This window comes from Anolis sagrei, chromosome 2, assembly GCF_037176765.1.
Source record: "Anolis sagrei isolate rAnoSag1 chromosome 2, rAnoSag1.mat, whole genome shotgun sequence".
Taxonomy (NCBI): Eukaryota; Metazoa; Chordata; class Lepidosauria; order Squamata; family Dactyloidae; genus Anolis; species Anolis sagrei.
Window position 1 is genome coordinate 7,040,595 of NC_090022.1, and position 20,538 is coordinate 7,061,132.

Below are 20,538 nucleotides of genomic sequence, written 5' to 3' on the forward strand. Positions count from 1 at the left end.
GAAAGACAGTTGAATCTGTCAAGTAGGAAAATTAGGTACCACCTTGTGTGGAGAGGCTAAATTAACTAATTTATGAGGCCATTAAAAAAAAGACTCCAGCAAAAGCATGCGGGGAATGCGGAAGTACTTCATCAGCGTCGCAGATGGATGATGAAAGACAGCTCCCCTGGCGGCCAGAAAAAGTTAAATAGCCTCTGTGTATGTCTGTATACGTTGTATGTCAAATTGGCATTGAATGTTTGCCATATATGTGTACATTGTAATCCACCCTGAGTCCCCTGCGGGGTGAGAAGGGCGGAATATAAATACTGTAAATAAATAAATAATGAGATGTTTTATTGATTTATATTGACTGTTTATTATGCTACGGTTTTAATGACTTAACTGTTTTATGATGTTTTTGAGCATTGAATTTTGCTATTGTTAACCGCTCTGAGTCGCCCGAGGGCTGACAAGAGCGGTATACAAACATAGTAAATAATAAAATCCTAAACTCCGTCCACTGGCTGCCAATTAGTTTCTGGACAAAATACGAGGTGTTGGTTTTGACCTTTAAAGCCCTACATGGTTTGGTTCCAGGTTGCCTACAGAATCACCTTCTCCTGCACAATCCATGAAGATACAATTGAAAACCTCTGTAGTAGGTTCTTCCGAGGTGGACAAGTCTCATGCCATTCGTCCATCTGTTCAAAGAAGGGGAATGGTTCCTTTAAGGTACAGTAATCACATTGCTGAATGAATAAGTCTACTCAGGGTTTCAAGTTTAACTTGTAAACAAAGTATTCTGTGTGTGTGTGTGTGTATGGTATTTTTCTTCATTCAAAAACTACATATGGTGTGTGGAAGCCTTTGAGTGAAGTTCCTTCCATATTCTAAGCATTTAGTTCTTTTTCCTCCTGTGGATTCTTTGGTGGGTGGAAAGACCTGATTTCTGGCAATAGCTCTTTCCGCACTCCAGGCATTTATAGGGTCTCTCTTCCATATGGGTCCTTTCATGCACAAGAAGTCTCCCCCGATCAATGAAGCTCTTTCCACACTCCACGCACTTATATGGTCTCTCTCCTGTGTGGATTCTTTGGTGCACTTTGAGGGTTGCATTCACACTGAAGCTGTTTCCACACTCCAGGCATTGATACGGCTTCTTTCCTGTGTGGGTTCTTTTGTGCACCATGAGTGCCCCTTTCTCAACGAACCTCCTTCCACACTCCAAGCATTTATATGGTTTCTCTCCTGTGTGGGTTCTCGTATGCACCCTAAGTTTCGCTTTATCACTGAAGCTCTTTCCACACTCCACACATGTACATGGCTTCTCTCCTGTGTGGATTCTTCTGTGCACTTTAAGGGGTCCGGAGGAACGGAAGTGCTTTCCGCATTCCAAACATTTGTAAAATTTCTCTCCTCCATGACTCATTTCATGCTGAAGAAGCTCTGTACTCCCGTGAAAACTCTTTCCACACTCAAAACACTTGTACGGGCTCTCCCCCGGGTGTGTCCCTTGATGTGATAGGAGTTCATCTTTCAGCCGGAAACTCTGGTCACACTCCCGGCATTGATATGGTTTCTGCCCTTTATGGTTTTGTTTATGTGCAACAATGCAACCATATGAATTGAACTGCTTCCCACATCCTGAGCACTGATATAGCTTCTCTGCTGTGCAAATTATTTGAGATTCATGCGCATTCATGCAGTAGGTCTTTTCGCACTCGGCACATCCCTGCGCTTTCTCTTCATCTAACTGGGAAAGGATTGATGGACAAAGCGCCTTTTTCTCAGCTTGCTCTCTCATCCCTGCACCATTCCTTGCCCCTGTCTTCCCCTCCTCGTGTCGATGCAGAACGTTGTCAACCTGTGCATCAGGTGTATTCTCCTCATTCTCATGCTCCTGCCCATCTTTTCCTAGAACAGAAAGAAAAAGGAATATTTCAATACTGAAAGGTTACATCCATGCCTAAGGTTGTCCACACCTTAGTTACCTCTAGACTGGACTACCACAATGCTCTCTACGTGGGGCTACCCTTGAAGATGGCCCGGAAACTACAACCTGTCCAACTTTTGGCAGCCAGATTAATAACTGGGGCTAGTTATAGGGAATGGTCGACTCCCATGTTTAAGGAGCTCCACTGGCTGCAGTTTATCTTCCGGTCCCAATTCAAGGTACAGGTTATCACCTACAAAGCCCTAAACGGTTTGGGCCACATGCACAATGGAGGACCTTCTTATGGTAACACCAGAGGCACTCCAAGTGGCCAGCTACTGGTCAAAGGACATTTAATCAGCTACCAAGATTGCAAACTTTGTGTTTTGTCTGTTTTTTTGTTTGTGTCAGGTTTTACAATGTATTGTAATGTAATAAACTGAGACATGCACTGCTAATAGGCTTCTATTGGGAATGCTTGTATATGGGGAATCATTTGGGGAATGTGTTCTGGCCTACTCCAGGTGATTGTGAATGATGCAATCCTGGGTTTGGGTTGGGTCAACTAGCTGGTAATCAATCAGAGATTGCTTATTTATTTATCGTGTCATCCGCAACCAGAACATTGTATTACATTTCTAACAGAACAAAACAAACAAACAGATAAAAAACACACACACACATTTTGCAAACTTGGTAGTTGATTAAATGACCTTTGACCAGTATCTGGCCCCTTGGAGTGCCTCTGGTGTTGCCGCAAGAAGGTCCTCCCTTGTGCATGTGGCAGGGCTCAGGTTGTATTGCAGCAGGTAGTCAGTGGTTTGCTCTTCTCCACACTCGCATGTCGTGGATTCCACTTTGTAGCCCCATTTCTTAAGGTTGGCTCTGCATCTCGTGATGCCAGATTGAAGTCTGTTCAGTGCCTTCCAAGTTGCCCAGTTTTCTGTGTGCACAGGGGGGAGTCTCTCATTTGGTATCAGCCATTGGTTGAGGTTCTGGGTTTGAGCCTGCCACTTTTGGACTCTCGCTTGCTGAGGTGTTCCAGCGAGTGTCTCTGTAGACCTAAGAAAACTATTTCTTGATTTAAGTCGTTGGCGTGCTGGCTGATGCCCAAACAAGGGATGGGCTGGAGATGTCTCTGCCTTGGTCCTTTCACTATTGGCTGCTACTTCCCGGCAACCAGAGATCAGAGATTGCTATGTGTAAATGAATTGTATATAAGGAAACCATGTACAGTGTATATTTCTCCTTGTGTCATTATGTTGTTTGTCGAAGGCTATATGTAATTAAAGAACCTGTCTACTAGGACAAGATATGGCTGCGTGCTGTGGTGAGTGTGTAATATCATCTAGACTGGGGGAAAGACAATGGTAAAACTGATAATGGCCAGACATGTGCTCAAGTGTTTGTAAAAGGTTCCAGTGTGGCTGCAGGCTGTGGGAGCAGTTGACTGAAAATACTGTGCAGGAAGAAGCTACTGGAAAGCACTGAAGTTGTGCAACTGATCTGCTTCTGAATTGTGAAGTTAATCTTAACAGTTTGTTTGTTAAAAAATGCAATACAACTGTTTGGTTTGCTCCTGACACAATAAATAAATAAGGGAAGTTGCCCAGGGGATGCTGGATATTTTGATGTGTTGCCAACCTTGTGGGAGGCCTCTCTCATGTCCCCGCATGGGGAGCTGACAGAGGGAGCTCATCTGCGCTTTCCCCGGATTCAAACCTGTGACTTGTCAGTCAACAATCCTGCCGGCACAAAAGTTTAGCCCACTGCACCACCGGGGCTCCGCTGTGCAAAAGTTATATAATAGAATCATAGAATCAAAGAGTTGGAAGAGACCTCATGGGCCATGCAGTCCAACCCCATTCTGCTAAGAAGCAGGAATATTGCATTCAAATCACCCCTGACAGATGGCCATCCAGCCTCTGCTTAAAAGCTTCCAAAGAAGGAGCCTCCACCACACTCCAAGGCAGAGAGTTCCACTGCTGAACGGCTCTCACAGTCAGGAAGTTCTTCCTCACATTCAGATGGAATCTTCTCTCTTGTAGTTTGAAGCCATTGCTCCGCGTCCTAGTCTCCAAGGAAGGAGAAAACAAGCTTGCTCCCTCCTCCTCCCTGTGGCCTCCTCTCACATATTTATACATGGCTATCATATCTCCTCTCAGCCTTCTCTTCTTCAGGCTAAACATGCCCAGCTCCTTAAGCCGCTCCTCATAGGGCTTGTTCTCCAAACCCTTGATCATTTTACTCACTCTCCTCTGGACACATTCCAGCTTTAATCAACTACCAAACTCACAAATTTTGAATTTTGTCTGTGTGTTTGCTTTGTTTCTGTTAGAAATGTAATATAATTGACTGGTTGCCCTGACACGACAAATAAATAAATAAATATTCCCTTGCATTCTAAACCATACTCAGCCATAGTCCTTCCGTAACCTAAGGGAAGGGAGATGGAAATGACAGACTTTGGGATACCTGAGAAAGAGGGACGAAGAGGAAGAAGACTCCACTCGTTTTCGCTCAGCACCGTTGCGCTCCCGTTGCCCTCCTCCTTCACCACCCACCGGAGGGGTGCTCCCTCCTTGGTGCCCGGCTCAACCTCATTGGCATCTCTTGTTGGGTGCATTTTGCATTGCCCTGGATGTCCATCGGGGCCAAGAGCGTCCTCCTTGGGGGTCTTCTCCCCAGCAATTCCCCAGGGTCCACCATCGCTTCTCCCAGCCGGGGTGACGTCAAGGTCTTCTCCTGGTTCCTCTTTGATCGCCGAGTTGTTAGAGGAGGAATTCAACAGCATACAAAGCCAACACATTGTCCGATTTTGAGGCTGGGATGAGCAAAAGCAGAGGCTTGTTGTTAGAGAAAGAGAGAAAGAGATAGATAGATAGATAGACATTGTCCAAGATAGGGAAAAAAAAGCAAATGTTATCTATCTCTCTATATAAAAATGCTCTGTGCATAATGAGTTCCTTAAAAACAAAAGAACCAATGAACGAAATCACACCAAATTTGGCAACAAAATGTCTCACAACACAAGGAGCAACCATCATTCAAAAAGTTATGATTTTGTCATTTGGGAGTTGTAGTTCCTGGAATTTATAGTTCAACTACAATCAAAGAGCATTCTGAACTCCATCAACGATGGAATTGAACCAAACTTGGCACACAGAACTGCCATGACTAACAGAAAATACTGGAAGCGTTTGGTGGGCATTGACCTTGAGTTTGGGAGTTGTAGTTCACCTACATACAGAGAGCACTGTGGACTCAAACAATTATGGATCTGGACCAGACTTGGCACAAGCACTCAATACACCCAAATATGAACACAGATGGTGTTTGGGGGAAATAGACCTTGACATTTGGGAGTTGTAGTCACTGGGATTCACAGTTCACCTACAATCAAAGAGCATTCTGAACCCCACGAACGACAGACTCGGGGGCAAACTTCCCACACAGAACCCCCATGACCAACAGAAAATACTTAAGGCTATAGAAGCATAGTGTCTAGATCTAGGGAAGTCATGCTCCCCATGCTCTATTCTGATTTGGTTAGACCATACCTGGAATATTGTGTCCAATTCTGGGCACCACAATTCAAGAGAGATATTGACAAGCTGGAATGTGTCCAGAGAAGGGTGACTAAAATGATCAAGGGTCTGGAGAACAAGCCCTATGAGGAGCGGCTTAAGGAGCTGGGCATATTTAGCCTGAAGAAGAGAAGGCTGAGAGGAGATATGATAGCCATGTATAAACATGTGAGAGGAAGTCATAGGGAGGAGGGAGCAAGCTTGTTTTCTGCTTCCTTGGAGACTAGGACACGAAACAATGGCTTCAAACTACAAGAGAGGAGATTCCATCTGAACATGAGGAAAAACTTCCTGACTGTGAGAGCCGTTCAGCAGTGGAACTCTCTGCCCCAGAGTGTGGTGGAGGCTCCTTCTTTGGAAGCTTTTAAACAGGGGCTGGATGGCCATCTGTCAGGGGTGATTTGAATGCAATATTCCTGCATCTTGGCAGAATGGGGTTGGACTGGAAGGCCCATGAGGTCTCTTCCAACTCTTTGATTCTATTCTATGATTCTCATTCCCTTTATTTTCCAGATCAACAGACTGGGCCACAGCAACGCCTGGCAGGGGACAGCTAGTTTTATTATAACTGAGATAGTTGACATGCTATGAGTCCTCTTGTGTTGGAAATGTTGGGACCTCATTCACTTCCCTGGCTATGGAGTCCTGGGAGTTGTGGTTTCTCCAAGGTCTTTAGCCTCCCTCTCCCCACCAAACTACACCTCTCAGAGCTCCACAGCACTGAGCATTTAAAGGTAGGGCCAAATGGCACCCCTGTTTATCAAAAGGAACTCGTTCCTAGTAACGACACTGCAAGCAACGCGTTACCTACCTACCTACCTTCCTTCCTTGCAGCCAGCTCTCCTCTTCCCCCGAGTCTGGAAAAGAACTCCTTCCTGATCTTTGCTGTTGATATACCAAATAGGCCACGCCCCCCTCCCCGTTTGACCAATCAGCGGCGCCCCCTAAGGATGGGACACTTGCTGGCGGGAAAACTCCTACCAATGTGCTCCTTTCTCTCCAACTTCAGCTGGAGTGGGGCATCCCCGGAAGTGACGTTGGGGGATTCCCTCGCCTCTTCTCTAGGGCTGCACACTCTATCATTTTAACCCTTTCTGGAAGTTCACCCATTCATAGACCAGCAAGAACAAACTAGCATGTTTAAGGGAGATATCTATATATATACTAGCTGTCCCCTGCCACTTGTTGCTTTGGCCCAGTCTGTGTATATGTGTGTATATATTTGTGTATATGAGTGTTTGTGTATATATGTGGTTTTGCACATTTGTAATGTAATTTTTGGTTTTTTTTTTTTGCTTTTTAAGTCTTTTCTGCTGTGTTTTTAAGTGTTTTTATGAGTGGTGGTCACTCATTGGCCTGATAGGTGTCTTGTGTCCAAATATGGTGTCAATTCGCCCAGTGGTTTTTGAGTTATGTTAATCCCACAAACGAACATTACACATACACACATACTTTTTTGTTTTGTTTTGTCAGGAGCAACTGCTCCTGTTGTGAGAGAATTGGCCGTCTGCAAGGACGTTGCCCAGGGGATGCCTGGATGATTTTTTAATCTTTTATCATCCTTGTGGTAGGCTTCTCTCATGTCCCCGCATGAGGAGCTGGAGCTAATGGAGCTCATCTGCCTCTCCCGGGATTCGAACCTGCGACTTGTTGGTCTTCAGTCCTGCTGGCACAGGGGTTTAACCCACTGCGCCACCGGGGGCTCCACATACATACATACATATATATAATATATTAGTCGTCCCCTGCCACGCGTTGCTGTACCAGTCTGTGTATATGTGTTTTTTGGGGTGTATATATATGTGTGTGTGTGTGTATTTGTGTATATGTGTGTGTTTGCGTATGTATATATATATATATATGTGTGTGTGTGTGTATATGTGTGTGTTTGCGTGTATATATATATATATGTGTGTGTGTGTGTGTGTGTGTGTGGGTGTATATATGTGGGTGTATATATGTGTGTATGTATATACAGGGTTAGTCAAAATGCATAGGCCAATAAGCCATTCAATTGAATGGCTTATTGGCCTATGCATTTTGACTAACCCTGTATTTGTATATTTGCATGTGTTTATATGTGTACATTCATATTGTGTATATGTGTGTGCTTGTCTATATGTGTGTATATGTATATGTGTATGTGTGCATATGTATGTGTGTATCTATATATGTGTGTGTGTGTGTGCATGTGTATATGTATATGGGTGTGTATATGTGTATATTTGTGTGTGTCTGTGCATATATATATACATACATACACGTGTATGTATATGAATGTGTGCATGTGTATATGTATATAAGTGTATGTGTATATGTATATATGGTGCATTTTTGGGGTTTTAAAATCTGTTCCACTGGGGCTTTGTGTGCGTGTTTGTGTGTGTTTCTAGGGGTGATGGACACTCGTTGGACTGTTAGGTGTCTTGTGTCCAAATTTGGTGTCAATTCGTTCAGTGGTTTTTGAGTTATGTTAATCCCACAAACGAACATTACATATATATATATATATATATATATATATATACACACACACACACATACATATGTACACTAGCCATCCCCTCCCACACGTTGCTGTTGCCCAGTCTGTGTATATGTGTTTTGTGTGTATATATGTGTGTATATATTTGTGTATATGTGCATATATGTGTGTTTGTGTATATATGTGTGGTTTTGCGCATGCATTGTAATGTTGTTGTTGTTTTTGGCTTTTTAAGTCTCTTCTGCTGTGTTTTTCAGTGCTTTTATGAGTGATGGCCACTCATTGGCCTGATAGGTGTCTTGTGTCCAAATTTGGTGTCAATTTGTCCAGTTGTTTTGAGTTATGTTAATCCCACAAATGAATATTACAATTTTAGTATATATAGATATATATACTAGCCATCCCCTCCCATGCGTTGCTGTGGCCCAGTCTGTGTATATATGTTTTGTGTTTGCATATATGTGTATATTCGATATTAGTATGACGACTGACCACTGTAGTTTTAAATATATGTGCTTTTTTAATGTTTTATTGTAATGTGTATTTTCATATTTTACCGATTGTATGTGTTTTTATGGTTGGAAACCGGGCTGAATCCCTCTTATGAGGTAAAAAGCTCGGTATATAAAACTTTGAAATAATAAATAATATAAAATGTGTATGTATATATTTGTGTATATGTGTACATGTGTGGTTATGCACATGCATTGTAATGTATTTTTGTTTTGGGGCTTTTAAAGTCCCTTACACTATGTTTTTCAATGTTTTTATGAGTGATGGTCACTCATTGGCCTGACACGTGTATTGTGTCCAAATTTGGCGTCAATTCGCCCAAGAGGTTTTTTAGTTATGTTAATCCCATAAATGAACATTATATTTATTTATATATTCATATTTATATTTATATTTTATATGAGAGAACTACATTACTACATTCTATCTGCATTAATCCTACAGTATAGATCAGGCATGGACAAACTTCAGCCCTCCAGGTGTTTTAGTCTTCCACAATTCCTAACAGCCTACTGGCTTTTAAGCCGCTCCTCATAGGGTTTGTTCTCCAGACCCTTGATCATTTTAGTCGCTCTCCTCTGGACACATTCCGGCTTGTCAACACCTCCCTTCAATTGTGGTGCCCAGAATTCCCAGGTACATTCCCAACTGTCATACAGGAGACACTGAGAAAGGGAAACCCTTAGTCTAGACTAAACTCATTAACTGCTCCTCATTGAGGACTGGAAACTTGGGCAGGGTAGGGTTGAATCCCAATACAAACTGCATGACATAAGTTTTGCTTCTGTCAGGGGTGATTTGAATGCAATATTACTGCTCCTTGGCAAGGGGGTTGGACTGGATGGCCCATGAGGTCTCTTCCAACTCTTTGATTCTATTATTCTACTTTATTGCTGTTTTGAAAACCTGGCCACAAGTATGGAATAGAGTCCCTATTTCCCATGTCTTCTAACCTCCCAAAATTAATTAAAGCAGGCAAGGCTCCTTCCTCCCCATTACCTGGAACCCACCTGGAACCCACCTGGGCCTTTCCCCCAGCAAAACTGGAGACACACTGGGAAATATATGGCATAGACTGGGAGGAATGAGAGTTTGGAGGGCTCAAAGCTCTATGTTTTTAGCCCTCCCTTAGGGAGGTTGAAACAAAAGATTAGGATGGTCCTCCAATGCGGTGAGCACAGGGTTAAAGCCAGCGAGTTGGAGGCGCTAGAGCGGACAACAGGAAAAAGGTCCGCTTGCTATTTCGGTCCGACTCGCCACTTCCGGTTCCTATCCTTATTCCACTCCCTCCCATTCCAAAGGAAAGCAGACCCCTTTGTCTTTCATTCCCTTCCTTCTCAAGCAAGGAGCCTGGAGCTGGTGAGTGAGTCTTCCTCTTCTTTGGCCAGAGAAGCTTTATTTAGAGGGAAGGAAGGAAGGTTGTTTTAGGGAAGGAATGGATTCTAGGCTGGAAAACAAAGGGAAGAAGGAAAGAGAACCCCCAAGAGAGAGGGGCCCAGGCTGAGGCTTCAATAATAATAGCAGAATTTGTAGGGAAACAACTGGAAAAGCTGACACAATATGAGGATTTAAAGATCAAACTGTGCATCTTCAAATTCTACAGCACTGCTGGTCACAGCTGACCTCCAGTTAGAGGACTCACAAGCCAGTCAAGGGGGTCCCTTGAACATTTTAGTCGCCCTCCTCTGGACACATTCCAGCTTGGCAATATCTCTCTTGAATTGTGGTGCCCAGAATTGGACACAATATTCCAGGTGTGGTCTATCCAAAGCGGAATAGAGCATTGGGAGCATGACTTCCCTGGACGTAGACACTATGCTCCTATTAATGCAGGCCAAAATCTCATTGGCTTTTTTGCCGCCACATCACATTGTTGGCTCATGTTTAACTTATTGTCCACGAGGACTCCAAGATCTTTTAACACATACTGCTCTCAAGCCAGGCATCGTCCCCCACTCTGTATCTTTGCATTTCGTTGTTTCTGCCTAAGTGGAGTATCTTGCATTTTGTTAATTTTGGCCCATCATCTCTCTAATCTGTCAAGATCGTTTTGAATCCTGCTCCTGTCCTCTGGAGTCTTGGCTCTCCCTCCCAATTTGGTCGCGTCTGCAAACTTGATGATCATGCCTTCTAACCCTTCATCTAATATTATTTGGGGAAAGGCAGGATGGAAATATATTATTATTATTATTATTATTATTATTATTAAAGGAAAATGCAGGATAAAAATATATTATTATTATTGTGATTATTATTATTAGGGGGAAACTCAGGATATAAATTTATTGTTGTTATTATTATTATTAGGGGAAAATGCAGGATATAAATATTTATTTATTTATTTATATACCGTCCCTCTCAGCCCGCAGGTGAGTCAGTTGGTACCAAGACCATAAAATACAATTTCAATACCATAAAACAATCAGAGAATATAAAACCATAGCAAAGTCAATTAAAAAACATATTCATTAGGGTCTGCTAGTTAAAACATTGTTTAGTCACGTTGTCAACCTTTCCATTTTCCTATGTCCGTTACACTATGTTTGCAAACACCTGCTCAAAAAGCCAAGTCTTAACTTTTTTTCAAAAGGTCAAAATGGAGGGTGTCAATCTGATATCCTTAGGAAGGGTGCTCCACAGCCGAGGGGCCACCACTGAGAAGGCCCTGTCTCTCATCCCCACCAAACGTACTTATTATTATTTATTATTTAAGGAAATGCAGGATAGAAACATTATTATTATTATTATTATTATTATTATTATTATTATTATCTAGTTCTTCTTCGAAGTCTCATGTTTATCTGTCTGTCTTTCAGGAAGAAGATCCAACCCTTAACTGGGATCCTATCGTCTACCTTGGAAACCACCAAGTGGTTTGATGGTACAATGTTTTACATCAAGAACCTCTGGCTTTGCTACAACATAGAAAGTTCGTAGATTTGATTGTTGGCCTTCAGAAAGAAAGCGGGAAACTTTGGGAGTGATCTTTGAGCCCAGATGAGGGCTGCCTCGGAATACCGATGGAAAATGGCCCAAATAGAAATGGCTGGACTGGACGAAGGGCAAGAAAGAGACACCAGAAGAGGGTTTGGCGAAAGAATCACAAAGAAGAGCCAAGAGGAGATGCTCCACTGGGAAGTCCAATGCCAGTGCTTCCGGCAGTTCCGCTACCAGGAAGTCAAAGGACCCCGAGAGGTTTTCAACCAACTCCGTCATCTTTGCCACCAATGGTTGAAACCACAGCAATACTCCAAGGCGGAGATGCTGGACCTGGTGATCCTGGAGCAGTTCCTGGCCGTCCTTCCTGCCGAGATGGAGCGCTGGGTGAGGGAATGTGGGGCAGAGACCAGCTCCCAGGCCGTGGCCTTGGCCGAAGGCTTCCTCCTGAGTCGGGACCAAGAGGAGAAGGCGTGGCAGGAAGAAGAAGAGGTGAGACCATATAATAAAATGCATTTCTTCAGCAGTTTTCTACCCCTAATCCAAAAATAATACGGAGGACTGGGTTGCGGTGGGTTTTTTGGTTGTATGGCCATGTTCCAGCCGCATTCTCTCCTATCTCGATCCTATTCCAAGTCCTGCACTTTATGGTGGCCCTTCTATAGGCTCACTATGACACTTTCTCAAAGGATATTCCTAGCCCTTGGTGAATTGAATCTTGCACTTTCAGTTGGCCCCATTTAGGAAGCTTTGCATTTACCAGAATCCGAACCCATAGTCAACTTTATCCCAACCATTTGATTGTTTTACAGTGATGTCTGTAATTTCTTTATGTTTTTAATTGACTGGTTTTATTGTGTTTTGTTTTTTACTCTGTATTTTGGGCTTATCCTCTTGTAAGCCGTCCCGAGTCCCTTTGGGGAAATGGTGGTCGGGTATAAAAATAATGTTTATTATTGGGTTGTAGGTTTTCTTGGGCTATATGGCCATGTTCTAGAGGCATTTTCTCCTGATGTTTTGTCTGCAACTATGGCAAGCACCCTCAGAGGTACCTCACTACCTCTGAGGATGCTTGCCATAGATGCAGGCGAAACATCAGGAGAAAATGCCTCTAGAACATGGCCATATAGCCCGAGAAAACCTACAACAACCCAGTGATTCCAGCCATGAAAGCCTTCGACAATTTAATGTTTATTATTATTATTATTATTATTATTATTATTAATATTAATATTACTCTTCTCCTGCATCTGTGGCTGGCATCTTCAGTGAGGCAAGTGGAGTGTGTGTGTGTATGTATGTATGTATATATGTGTGTGTGTGTGTATGTGTGTGTGTGTATGTATGTGTGTGTGTATATATATATATATGGAATAATGTGAATAATGTCCAGGGTGGGAGAAAGAACCCTTGTCTGTTGAAAGGTCTGGAGAACAAGCCCTATGAGGAGTGGCTTAAGGAGCTTGGCATGTTTAGCCTGAAGAAGAGAAGGCTGAGAGGGGATATGATAGCCATGTATAAATATGTGAGAGGAAGCCACAGGGAGGAGGGAGCAAGCTTGTTTTCTGCTTCCCTGGAGACTAGGACGCGGAACAATGGCTTGAAACTACAAGAGAGAAGATTCCATCTGAACATGAGGAAGAACTTCCTGACTGTGAGAGCCGTTCAGCAGTGGAACTCTCTGCCCCGGAGTGTGGTGGAGGCTCCTTCTTTGGAAGCTTTTAAACAGAGGCTGGATGGCCATCTGTCAGGGGTGATTTGAATGCAATATTCCTGCTTCTTGGCAGAATGGGGTTGGACTGGATGGCCCAGGAGGTCTCTTCCAACTCTTTGATTCTATGATTCTATGAAAGCAAGTGTGAATGTTGCACTTAGCAAGCTTGAATTAGCATTTCAGTGGCCATGAAGTTTGCAAAGTCAATCAGCGAGGGTATCTGCATAGAGGTAGCCTGGCTTCTGTTGCCTGGAGGCACCCTCTATTAGGGAGGTGTTAACTGGCATGTGATTGCTTGATTTACAGTCTTGATTCTGGTGTTTATTTAATATTTATAACCAGATTTTGTTTATTTCATAGTGTCCTTGTTTCTGTTGAAACTGTCCACATGCTTGCAGATTTCAATGGTTGCTCTGTGACAATGACAACTAGAATTGATAGGATTTGACAATGTGGAATGAATTTACGGACTCTGAGCTGGCGAACACTGAGCACTAGATTGGTTTTATTGATTATGATGTATAATTGATTTTTTTAACTGTTTATAATTGCTGTTTTTATTTGTTTTATCTTATTGTTGTGTTGGCATCGAATTGTGCCTTTTGTAAGCCGCCCTGAGTCCCCCCTTGGGGGTTGAGAAGGGCGGGGTAGAAATGTGCGAAATAAATAAATAAAATAATAATAATAGTAATAATAATAATAGTAATAATAGAGACCTCACAACCTCTGAGGATGCTTGCCATAGATGCAGGCGAAACGTCAGGAGAGAATGCTTCTAGAACATGGCCATATAGCCCAAAAAACCTACAACAACCCAATAAAAATACACTTTATTTATATTCTGTTTTAACTCCCCGGAGGGACTCAGACAGAGTGCTAAAACCTGTGTTGTAGTTCGCCCTTCTGTAGCAGAGTGTGCCTGCCGATAACAGGCAAAGAAAACAGCAGCTACCTCCAGAATCCCTCATCAAATGTGTTCAATTAGCAACAGAGAGCAAAAAAAGTCCAAAGTTGTTTAAGTGTACAATTTTCCTTCACAGTGTCTTTTTCCCACTTTGGATCTTTTCTCGTTTGTTTTCCAGGAACTATTAGTGGAAGGGACTACTGCTTTCTCTCCGGTGGCGGCACTTTCAAGAGGCATCAGACGGAAACCCTTGTTCCGGTGGATCGTGGAGGAGTCAGTCCAAGCAGATACATTGCTGTGTAAGGCTTTCAAGGGCGTTGTTTACCTTCCCTCGCCTTGTTTCTGTGGGTTTTGGCTTCAAGTCATTTCCAACTTCAAGGGTGAACCTATTGGGCCGATTTCTCAGCAGGAATTTATTTGGAGGGGATTTGACTTTGCCTTCCTTTGAGGCCAAGGGTGGCTTGCCCCAGGTCACCCATTTCTTTCCCCTCCAAGCTGTTGTAGATACAGCATCCCATAGTGTTATGGTCAGTGTATTTCCTTACAACTGTTATTTTTTCTCAGATGACAGAATGAGACCATGGATCCATTCCCAGTTGTCTCTTCGTGGCGGAGCAGAATCGGTGAAGGCGCAGTCTGACGAGGTACGGGATGATACTTTCACCTTAAGATAGGCATGGGCCAACTTTGGCCCTCCCTCCAGGTGTTTTGGACTTCAACTCCCATAATTCCTAACAGCCGGTAGGCTGTTAGGAATTATGGGAGTTGAAGTCCAAAACACCTGGAGGGAGGGCCAAAATTGGACCATGCCTGTCTGAAGACCTCTTGTATATGCTTCAAGTTGAAATCATAAGAGTGAATAGAGCTTCTTCCTCTTCCTTTAGGGCCCAGTGACCTTTGAGGACATAGCTTTGTATTTCACTGATGAGGAGTGGGCTCTTCTTGACCCAGGCCAAAGGGCCCTGCATGTGGAAGTGATGGAGGAGAACTGTGCAAACCTGGCCTCACTGGGTAGGTGGAGTTTCCTTCTCTGGGGTTTTTTGGGTTGAATGGCCATCTGTCAAGAGTGCTTTGATTGTGTATTCCTCTCTGGCGGAAGGGAATCGGACTGGATATAGTATAGACTACTGCAATGCGCTCTACATGGGGTTGCCTTTGAAGACTGTCCGAAAGCTTCAAATGGTCCAACGGACGGCAGCCAGATTGCTAACAGGAGCAGCGCTCAGGGAGCGTACAACTCCTCTGTTGCTTCAGCTCCACTGGCTGCCAGTTTGCTACCGGGCACAATTCAAAGTGCTGGCTTTAGCCTATAAAGCCCTAAATGGTTCCGGCCCAGCTTACATGTCTGAACGCATCTCTCCTTGTGAACCATCTAGGACTTTAAGATCATCTGGGGAGGCCCTGCTCTCGTTACCACCTTTGTCACAAGTACGTTTGGCGGGGATGAGAGACAGTGCCTTCTCGGTGGTGGCCCCTCAGCTGTGGAATGCCCTCCCTATAGTTATTAGATCGGCCGCCTCCCTTTTAACATTCCGGAAAAAAGTCAAGACATGGCTTTTTGAACAAGCATTTGCAAATGCAGAATAACTGACACAGGAAAATGAAACAATGAGTCCGTACAACGTTTTTAACACTATGAATTTATATTTTATTGATTTTTTTCTTTTTTATTATATGTTATGTTTTTTATTGTATTTTAGACATCGTAAGCATTGAATTTTGCCTTGTTAACCGCCTTGAGTCACCTATGGGCTGAGAAAGGTGGTATACAAATATAGAAAGTAAGTAAGTAAGTAAATAAATAAGTGGCCTTTGGGGGTTCTCTTCGTACTATGATTGCAAGCAAAACTGAAGGAAATCCGCTCAGTTTTAGTCTAATGTTTGGAATGATTACACAGACTAGATCCACTCAGTGCCCAGATCAACTAAGGCAGTGATTCTCACCACAACATGAGGAACTGTATTTACGGGTCACAGCATTAGGAAGGTCAAGGAACACTGCCCTAAGACATTATGCATACTCTTTAAATGGTTTGGCATAGGTCTTTCCCTCTGCTCAAATATGGCGCCATAGCACTGTAGAATTTTGTTCCCTAGCTTAGCATTCTGTTTTCAGATCTTCTTAACAGGGATCAACCAAGAAACAGAAGAGTGCAAACAAATGCTGGATCGAGTTAAGCTGATATCGTGGAACTGTTGTGGTCTTGGATCTTGCCAGAAAAGGGGGAGGATTACAAACCAGATTCTTAAAACCAAGGAGGGCATTTTTTTTTTTGCAAGAAACTCACCAATCACGAGAAGGTTTAAATGAACTGAAATTAAAAGGAACTATAATATGCGAAAAAGCTATTGGAGTAGCAATTATAATTAAGAATAGTAGTGGATTTAGCAGGGTACAAACAAAAAAGGATGAAATGGGAAGATATGTGATGATTCAGGGGTCTATGGGACGCTGCAACGCTCTCTACGTGGGGCTGCCTTTGAAGACGGCCCGGAAGCTTCAGCTGGTTCAGCGCGCGGCAGCCATGTTACTAACTGGAGCGGGTGGCAGGGAGCACAAAACGCCCTTGTTGTCCCAGCTCCATTGGCTGCCGATTTGCTACCGGACCCAATTTAAGGTGCTGGTTTTGGCCTACAAAGCCCTAAACGGTTCCGGCCCAAAATACCTTTCGGACCGCATCTTGGCCTACGAGCCCACGAGGACCTTGAGATCGTCTGGGGAGGCCCTTCTCTCGATCCCGCCTGCCTCACAGGCATGTCTGGCGGGGACGAGGGAGAGGGCCTTCTCGGTGGTGGCCCCCCGGCTGTGGAACACTCTCCCTGCAGACATCAGACAGGCGCCCTCCCTCATGTCCTTCCGAAAAAGCCTCAAGACATGGCTGTTCGAGAAGGCATTTAATTAAGTGCTATAACAATGTGGTAAAGATGACTGGAATGGAACAAGGAATATGAGATTGGTTATGATTCCACTATGAGACGAAGCGGATTTTTAGTGTAGCTTTGTAATTGTTGTGTAGTTTATATGTTGTTGTAATTGCCTCTTTGTAAATTGTCTTTTATATGTGTGTACACCGCCATGAGTCGCCCTAAAGGGCTGAGAATGGCGGTTAATAAATGCATCAAATAAAATAAATAAATAAATAAATAAATATGGGAGGGGAGGATTATACTTTTGTTAATGTTTATGTACCAAATACAAAACAAAGAATTTTATGAATTAATTTTTAAAGAGTTAGAAGAAATTAAAAAAGAGTATGTAATATTAGGAGGGGACTTCAGTGGAATTATGGATAAAAATCTGGATAAATCCCACCCTAAAAAAGGAGCCCCCGGTGGCGCAGTGGGTTACAGCGCTGAGCTGCAGAGCTTGTTGACCAAAAGTTTGCAGGTTCAATTCTGGGGAGCAGCATGAGCTTCCGCTGTCAGCCCTAGCTTCTGCCAACCCAGCAGTTCAAAAACATGCAAATGTAAGTAGATCAGTAGGTACCGCTCCGGTGGGAAGGTAACAGTGCTCCATGCAGTCATGCCGGCCACATGACCTTGGAGGTGTCTACAAACAACACCGCCTCTTCGGCTTAGAAATGGAGATGAGCACCACACCCCAGACACGACTGGATTTATTAATGTCAGGGAACAACCTTTACCTACAAAAGAAAAGGGGGAAAGGAATATAACAGAACTTAATAAAGTAATAATTAAGGAGGGATTGATAGCTGTTTGGAGAATGATAAAGGGTAATGAGAGAAGATTTGCCTTCATCTCCTCAGTGCACAAAAATTATTCGAGAATAGATTTTTTTTGTTTCAAAAGATTTAATTTCTAAAACTCAAGATGCTGAAATAGAGATTATAATTAGTACTATAATACAATTTTTAAAAAATTACAGATTAGTTAAAAGATGGAGAATCGATAATAAAGTATTAGAAGATAAAAAAAATATCAGGAAAAAATAGTAAAAGAATTAAGAGGAAATTTGGGAGATAAATGACAATAATCAATGTTCTGTCGCAATAGTATGGGATACAATGAAGGCAGTGGATAGAGGACTCTTCCTCTATATAAATAAAAATGTAATGTTCATTTGTGGGATTAACATAACTCAAAAACCACTGGATGAACTGCCACCAAATTTGGACACAAGACAGCTAACACCCCAATGTATGTCCTTCACTCAAAAAAAATTGATTTTGTCATTTGGGAGTTGTAGTTTCTGGGATTTATAGTTCACCTACAATCAAAGAGCATTCTAAACATCACCAATGATGGAATTGAACCAAACTTGGCACACAGTTCTCCCATGACCAACGGAAAATACTAGAAGGGTTTGCTGGGCAGTGTCCTTTGGTTTTGGAGTTGTAGTTCATTTACATCCAGAGATCACTGTAGACTCAAACCATGATGGATCTGGACCAAACTCTACACGAATACTCAATATGCCCAAATGTGAACACTGGTAGAGTTTGGGGAAAACAGAATATTGACATTTGGGAGTTGTAGTTGCTGGGATTTGTAGTTCACCTACAATCACAGAGCATTCTGAACCCCACCAATGATAGAATTGGGCCAAACCTCCCACACACAACCCCCATGTGGGCCACAGCAACGCATGGCAGAGGATGGCTAGTTAAAGAATATAATAGTTTAAAAAAGCAACAGGAGGCAGAATAAAAAGATATACGACAGAACAAGATAGAATGAGTTCTGCAAAATTAATAGCAAAGAGGCAAGAACTTGAAAAAAGAGGTATAGACAAGGCACCGAGAGATTTGATTTATTTAAACAGCATTCTGTTTTCTCTGTCAGGCCTTTACCCATTTGTTCTCTTTACTTGAACAGACGATGGCAAGGATGAGGGAGAAGTCCGAGTCCTGCTGGAAAGAGCCACATGTGTAGAAGAACAACAACAGAACAAGGAGACTGAGGAGGAAGAGAAAAGGGATGATGGATGGCCTCGTTCTCAGGGTGGCGGCGATATCTGTGAAATCCCAGTCCGAGAAACACCAGAGACAGGGAAGGACAGCTTTGAGTGCCCGTTGTGTTGTGAACGTTTTGACAGCAAGTCGGACCTGAAAGTTCACGTGAAGCTGCACAAGGAGGTGGAGAGGCCCTTTCAGTGCGCAGACTGCGGGAAGAGCTTCTCTCAGAGGAAAGGCCTCATTAGGCACCAGCGCATCCACACAGGGGAGAAGCCCTACACCTGCTTGGCGTGTGGGAAGACCTTCCGCCAGAGCGCGGCTCTTATCACACATCAGCGCATCCACACTGGGGAGAAGCCGTACACGTGCCTGGAGTGTGGGAAGAGCTTCTGCCAGAAGACCACGCTGGTTCGCCACCAGAGGATCCACACGGGGGAGAAACCCTACGCTTGTGCGGACTGCGGAAAGAGCTTTAGCCACAGGTCTCAGCTGACGTCCCACATCCGGGTCCACACCGGGGAAAAGCCGTACACGTGTTTGGAGTGTGGCAAGAGCTTCAGCCAGAATACCAACCTGACTCTGCACCAGAGGACCCACACGGGAGAGAAGCCGTTCCGGTGTCTTGACTGCGGGAGGAGCTTCAGCCACAGTTCGACCCTCATGGCGCACCAGAGGACCCACACGGGAGAGAAGCCCTTCACGTGCGTGGCATGTGGGCAGAGCTTTGCACAGAACGCGAGCCTCATTTTCCACCAAAGGACCCACACTGGGGAAAAGCCGTACGCTTGCTCCGAATGCGGAAAGAGCTTTAGCACTAGCACGAGCCTCACCTCGCACCGGAGGATCCACACAGGGGAGAAACCATACGTTTGCTCTGAGTGTGGGAAGAGCTTCTGCACAAGCACAAACCTTGTGACGCACCAGAGGATCCACACAGGGGAGAAACCGTTCCAGTGCTCCGAGTGCGGGGAAAACTTCCGCAAGAAGGCGCACCTCCTTCGGCATCACATGACGCACACCGGCGAGAAGCCGTACAACTGCTTGGACTGCGGGAAGAGCTTCAGCGAGAAGAGGAACCTCATTTCCCACCAGAGGATCCACTCGGCGTATTGGAACGGGGATCCTCAGAGTAGTCATTGGGTTCCCACATCTCTAAACTTTGAGGGTCTCGCTCTTCCCCAGGAATCTGCGCCTTTCCACAACTCCCTGACTAGCAACTCTGACCAAGTAGAAAGTCTGGAGTGTTTTACTCTATTTCTAAACCATTAGAGGGCAGGGTTGTTGTAGGTTTTTCGGGCTAAATGGTCGTGTTCTAGAAGCATTTTCTCCTGACGTTTCGCCTGCATCTATGGCAAGCATCCTCAGAGGTTGTGAGGTTGAAGGCACGGCAGACTACTTCAGCCAGAGAAGTCAGCCATAGCAGAGCACCTGATGAACCAACCTGGACACAGCATATTAATTGAGAATACAAAAATGTTCTTGTGGGTTTTTCGGGCTATATGGCCATGTTCTAGAGGTATTTCTCCTGACGTTTCGCCTGCATCTATGGCAAGCATCCTCAGAGGAT

General features: G+C 43.9%; 2 protein-coding genes across 2 annotated transcripts in view; one reads left to right on the forward strand and one right to left on the reverse strand.

Moving 5' to 3' along the window:
• Positions 1-333: 333 nt before the first annotated feature.
• Positions 334-20,538, reverse strand: part of LOC132765312 (zinc finger protein 208-like) — a 62,398-nt gene continuing 42,193 nt past the window's right edge. Inside the window, exons 9-14 of the mRNA XM_067463264.1 lie at positions 18,867-20,017; positions 11,672-11,884; positions 9,511-9,575; positions 6,322-6,505; positions 4,391-4,739; positions 334-1,896 (exon numbers count right to left, since the gene is read on the reverse strand). Of these exons, the coding sequence (XP_067319365.1) occupies positions 881-1,896; positions 4,391-4,739; positions 6,322-6,505; positions 9,511-9,575; positions 11,672-11,884; positions 18,867-20,017 (2,978 nt within the window). The 3' untranslated portion in view covers positions 334-880. The remainder of the gene's footprint in view (positions 1,897-4,390; positions 4,740-6,321; positions 6,506-9,510; positions 9,576-11,671; positions 11,885-18,866; positions 20,018-20,538) is intronic.
• Positions 9,773-20,503, forward strand: LOC132765302 (zinc finger protein 436-like). The gene is made up of 6 exons (XM_067465252.1): positions 9,773-9,859; positions 11,317-11,929; positions 14,234-14,354; positions 14,620-14,699; positions 14,940-15,066; positions 18,892-20,503. Exons 2-6 carry the CDS (start codon positions 11,498-11,500, stop codon positions 20,238-20,240), a joined length of 2,109 nt encoding a protein of 702 aa, XP_067321353.1. The 5' UTR covers positions 9,773-9,859; positions 11,317-11,497; the 3' UTR covers positions 20,241-20,503.

Excerpts from the sequence above, each read along its gene's own strand:
- LOC132765302 (XM_067465252.1), top strand. The coding sequence starts at position 11,498 with ATGAGGGCTGCCTCGGAATACCGATGGAAAATGGCCCAAATAGAAATG. Across the intron at positions 11,930-14,233 it reads CGTGGCAGGAAGAAGAAGAG|GAACTATTAGTGGAAGGGAC; the intron begins GTGAGACCATAT and ends TTTGTTTTCCAG. Across the intron at positions 14,700-14,939 it reads TGAAGGCGCAGTCTGACGAG|GGCCCAGTGACCTTTGAGGA; the intron begins GTACGGGATGAT and ends CTCTTCCTTTAG.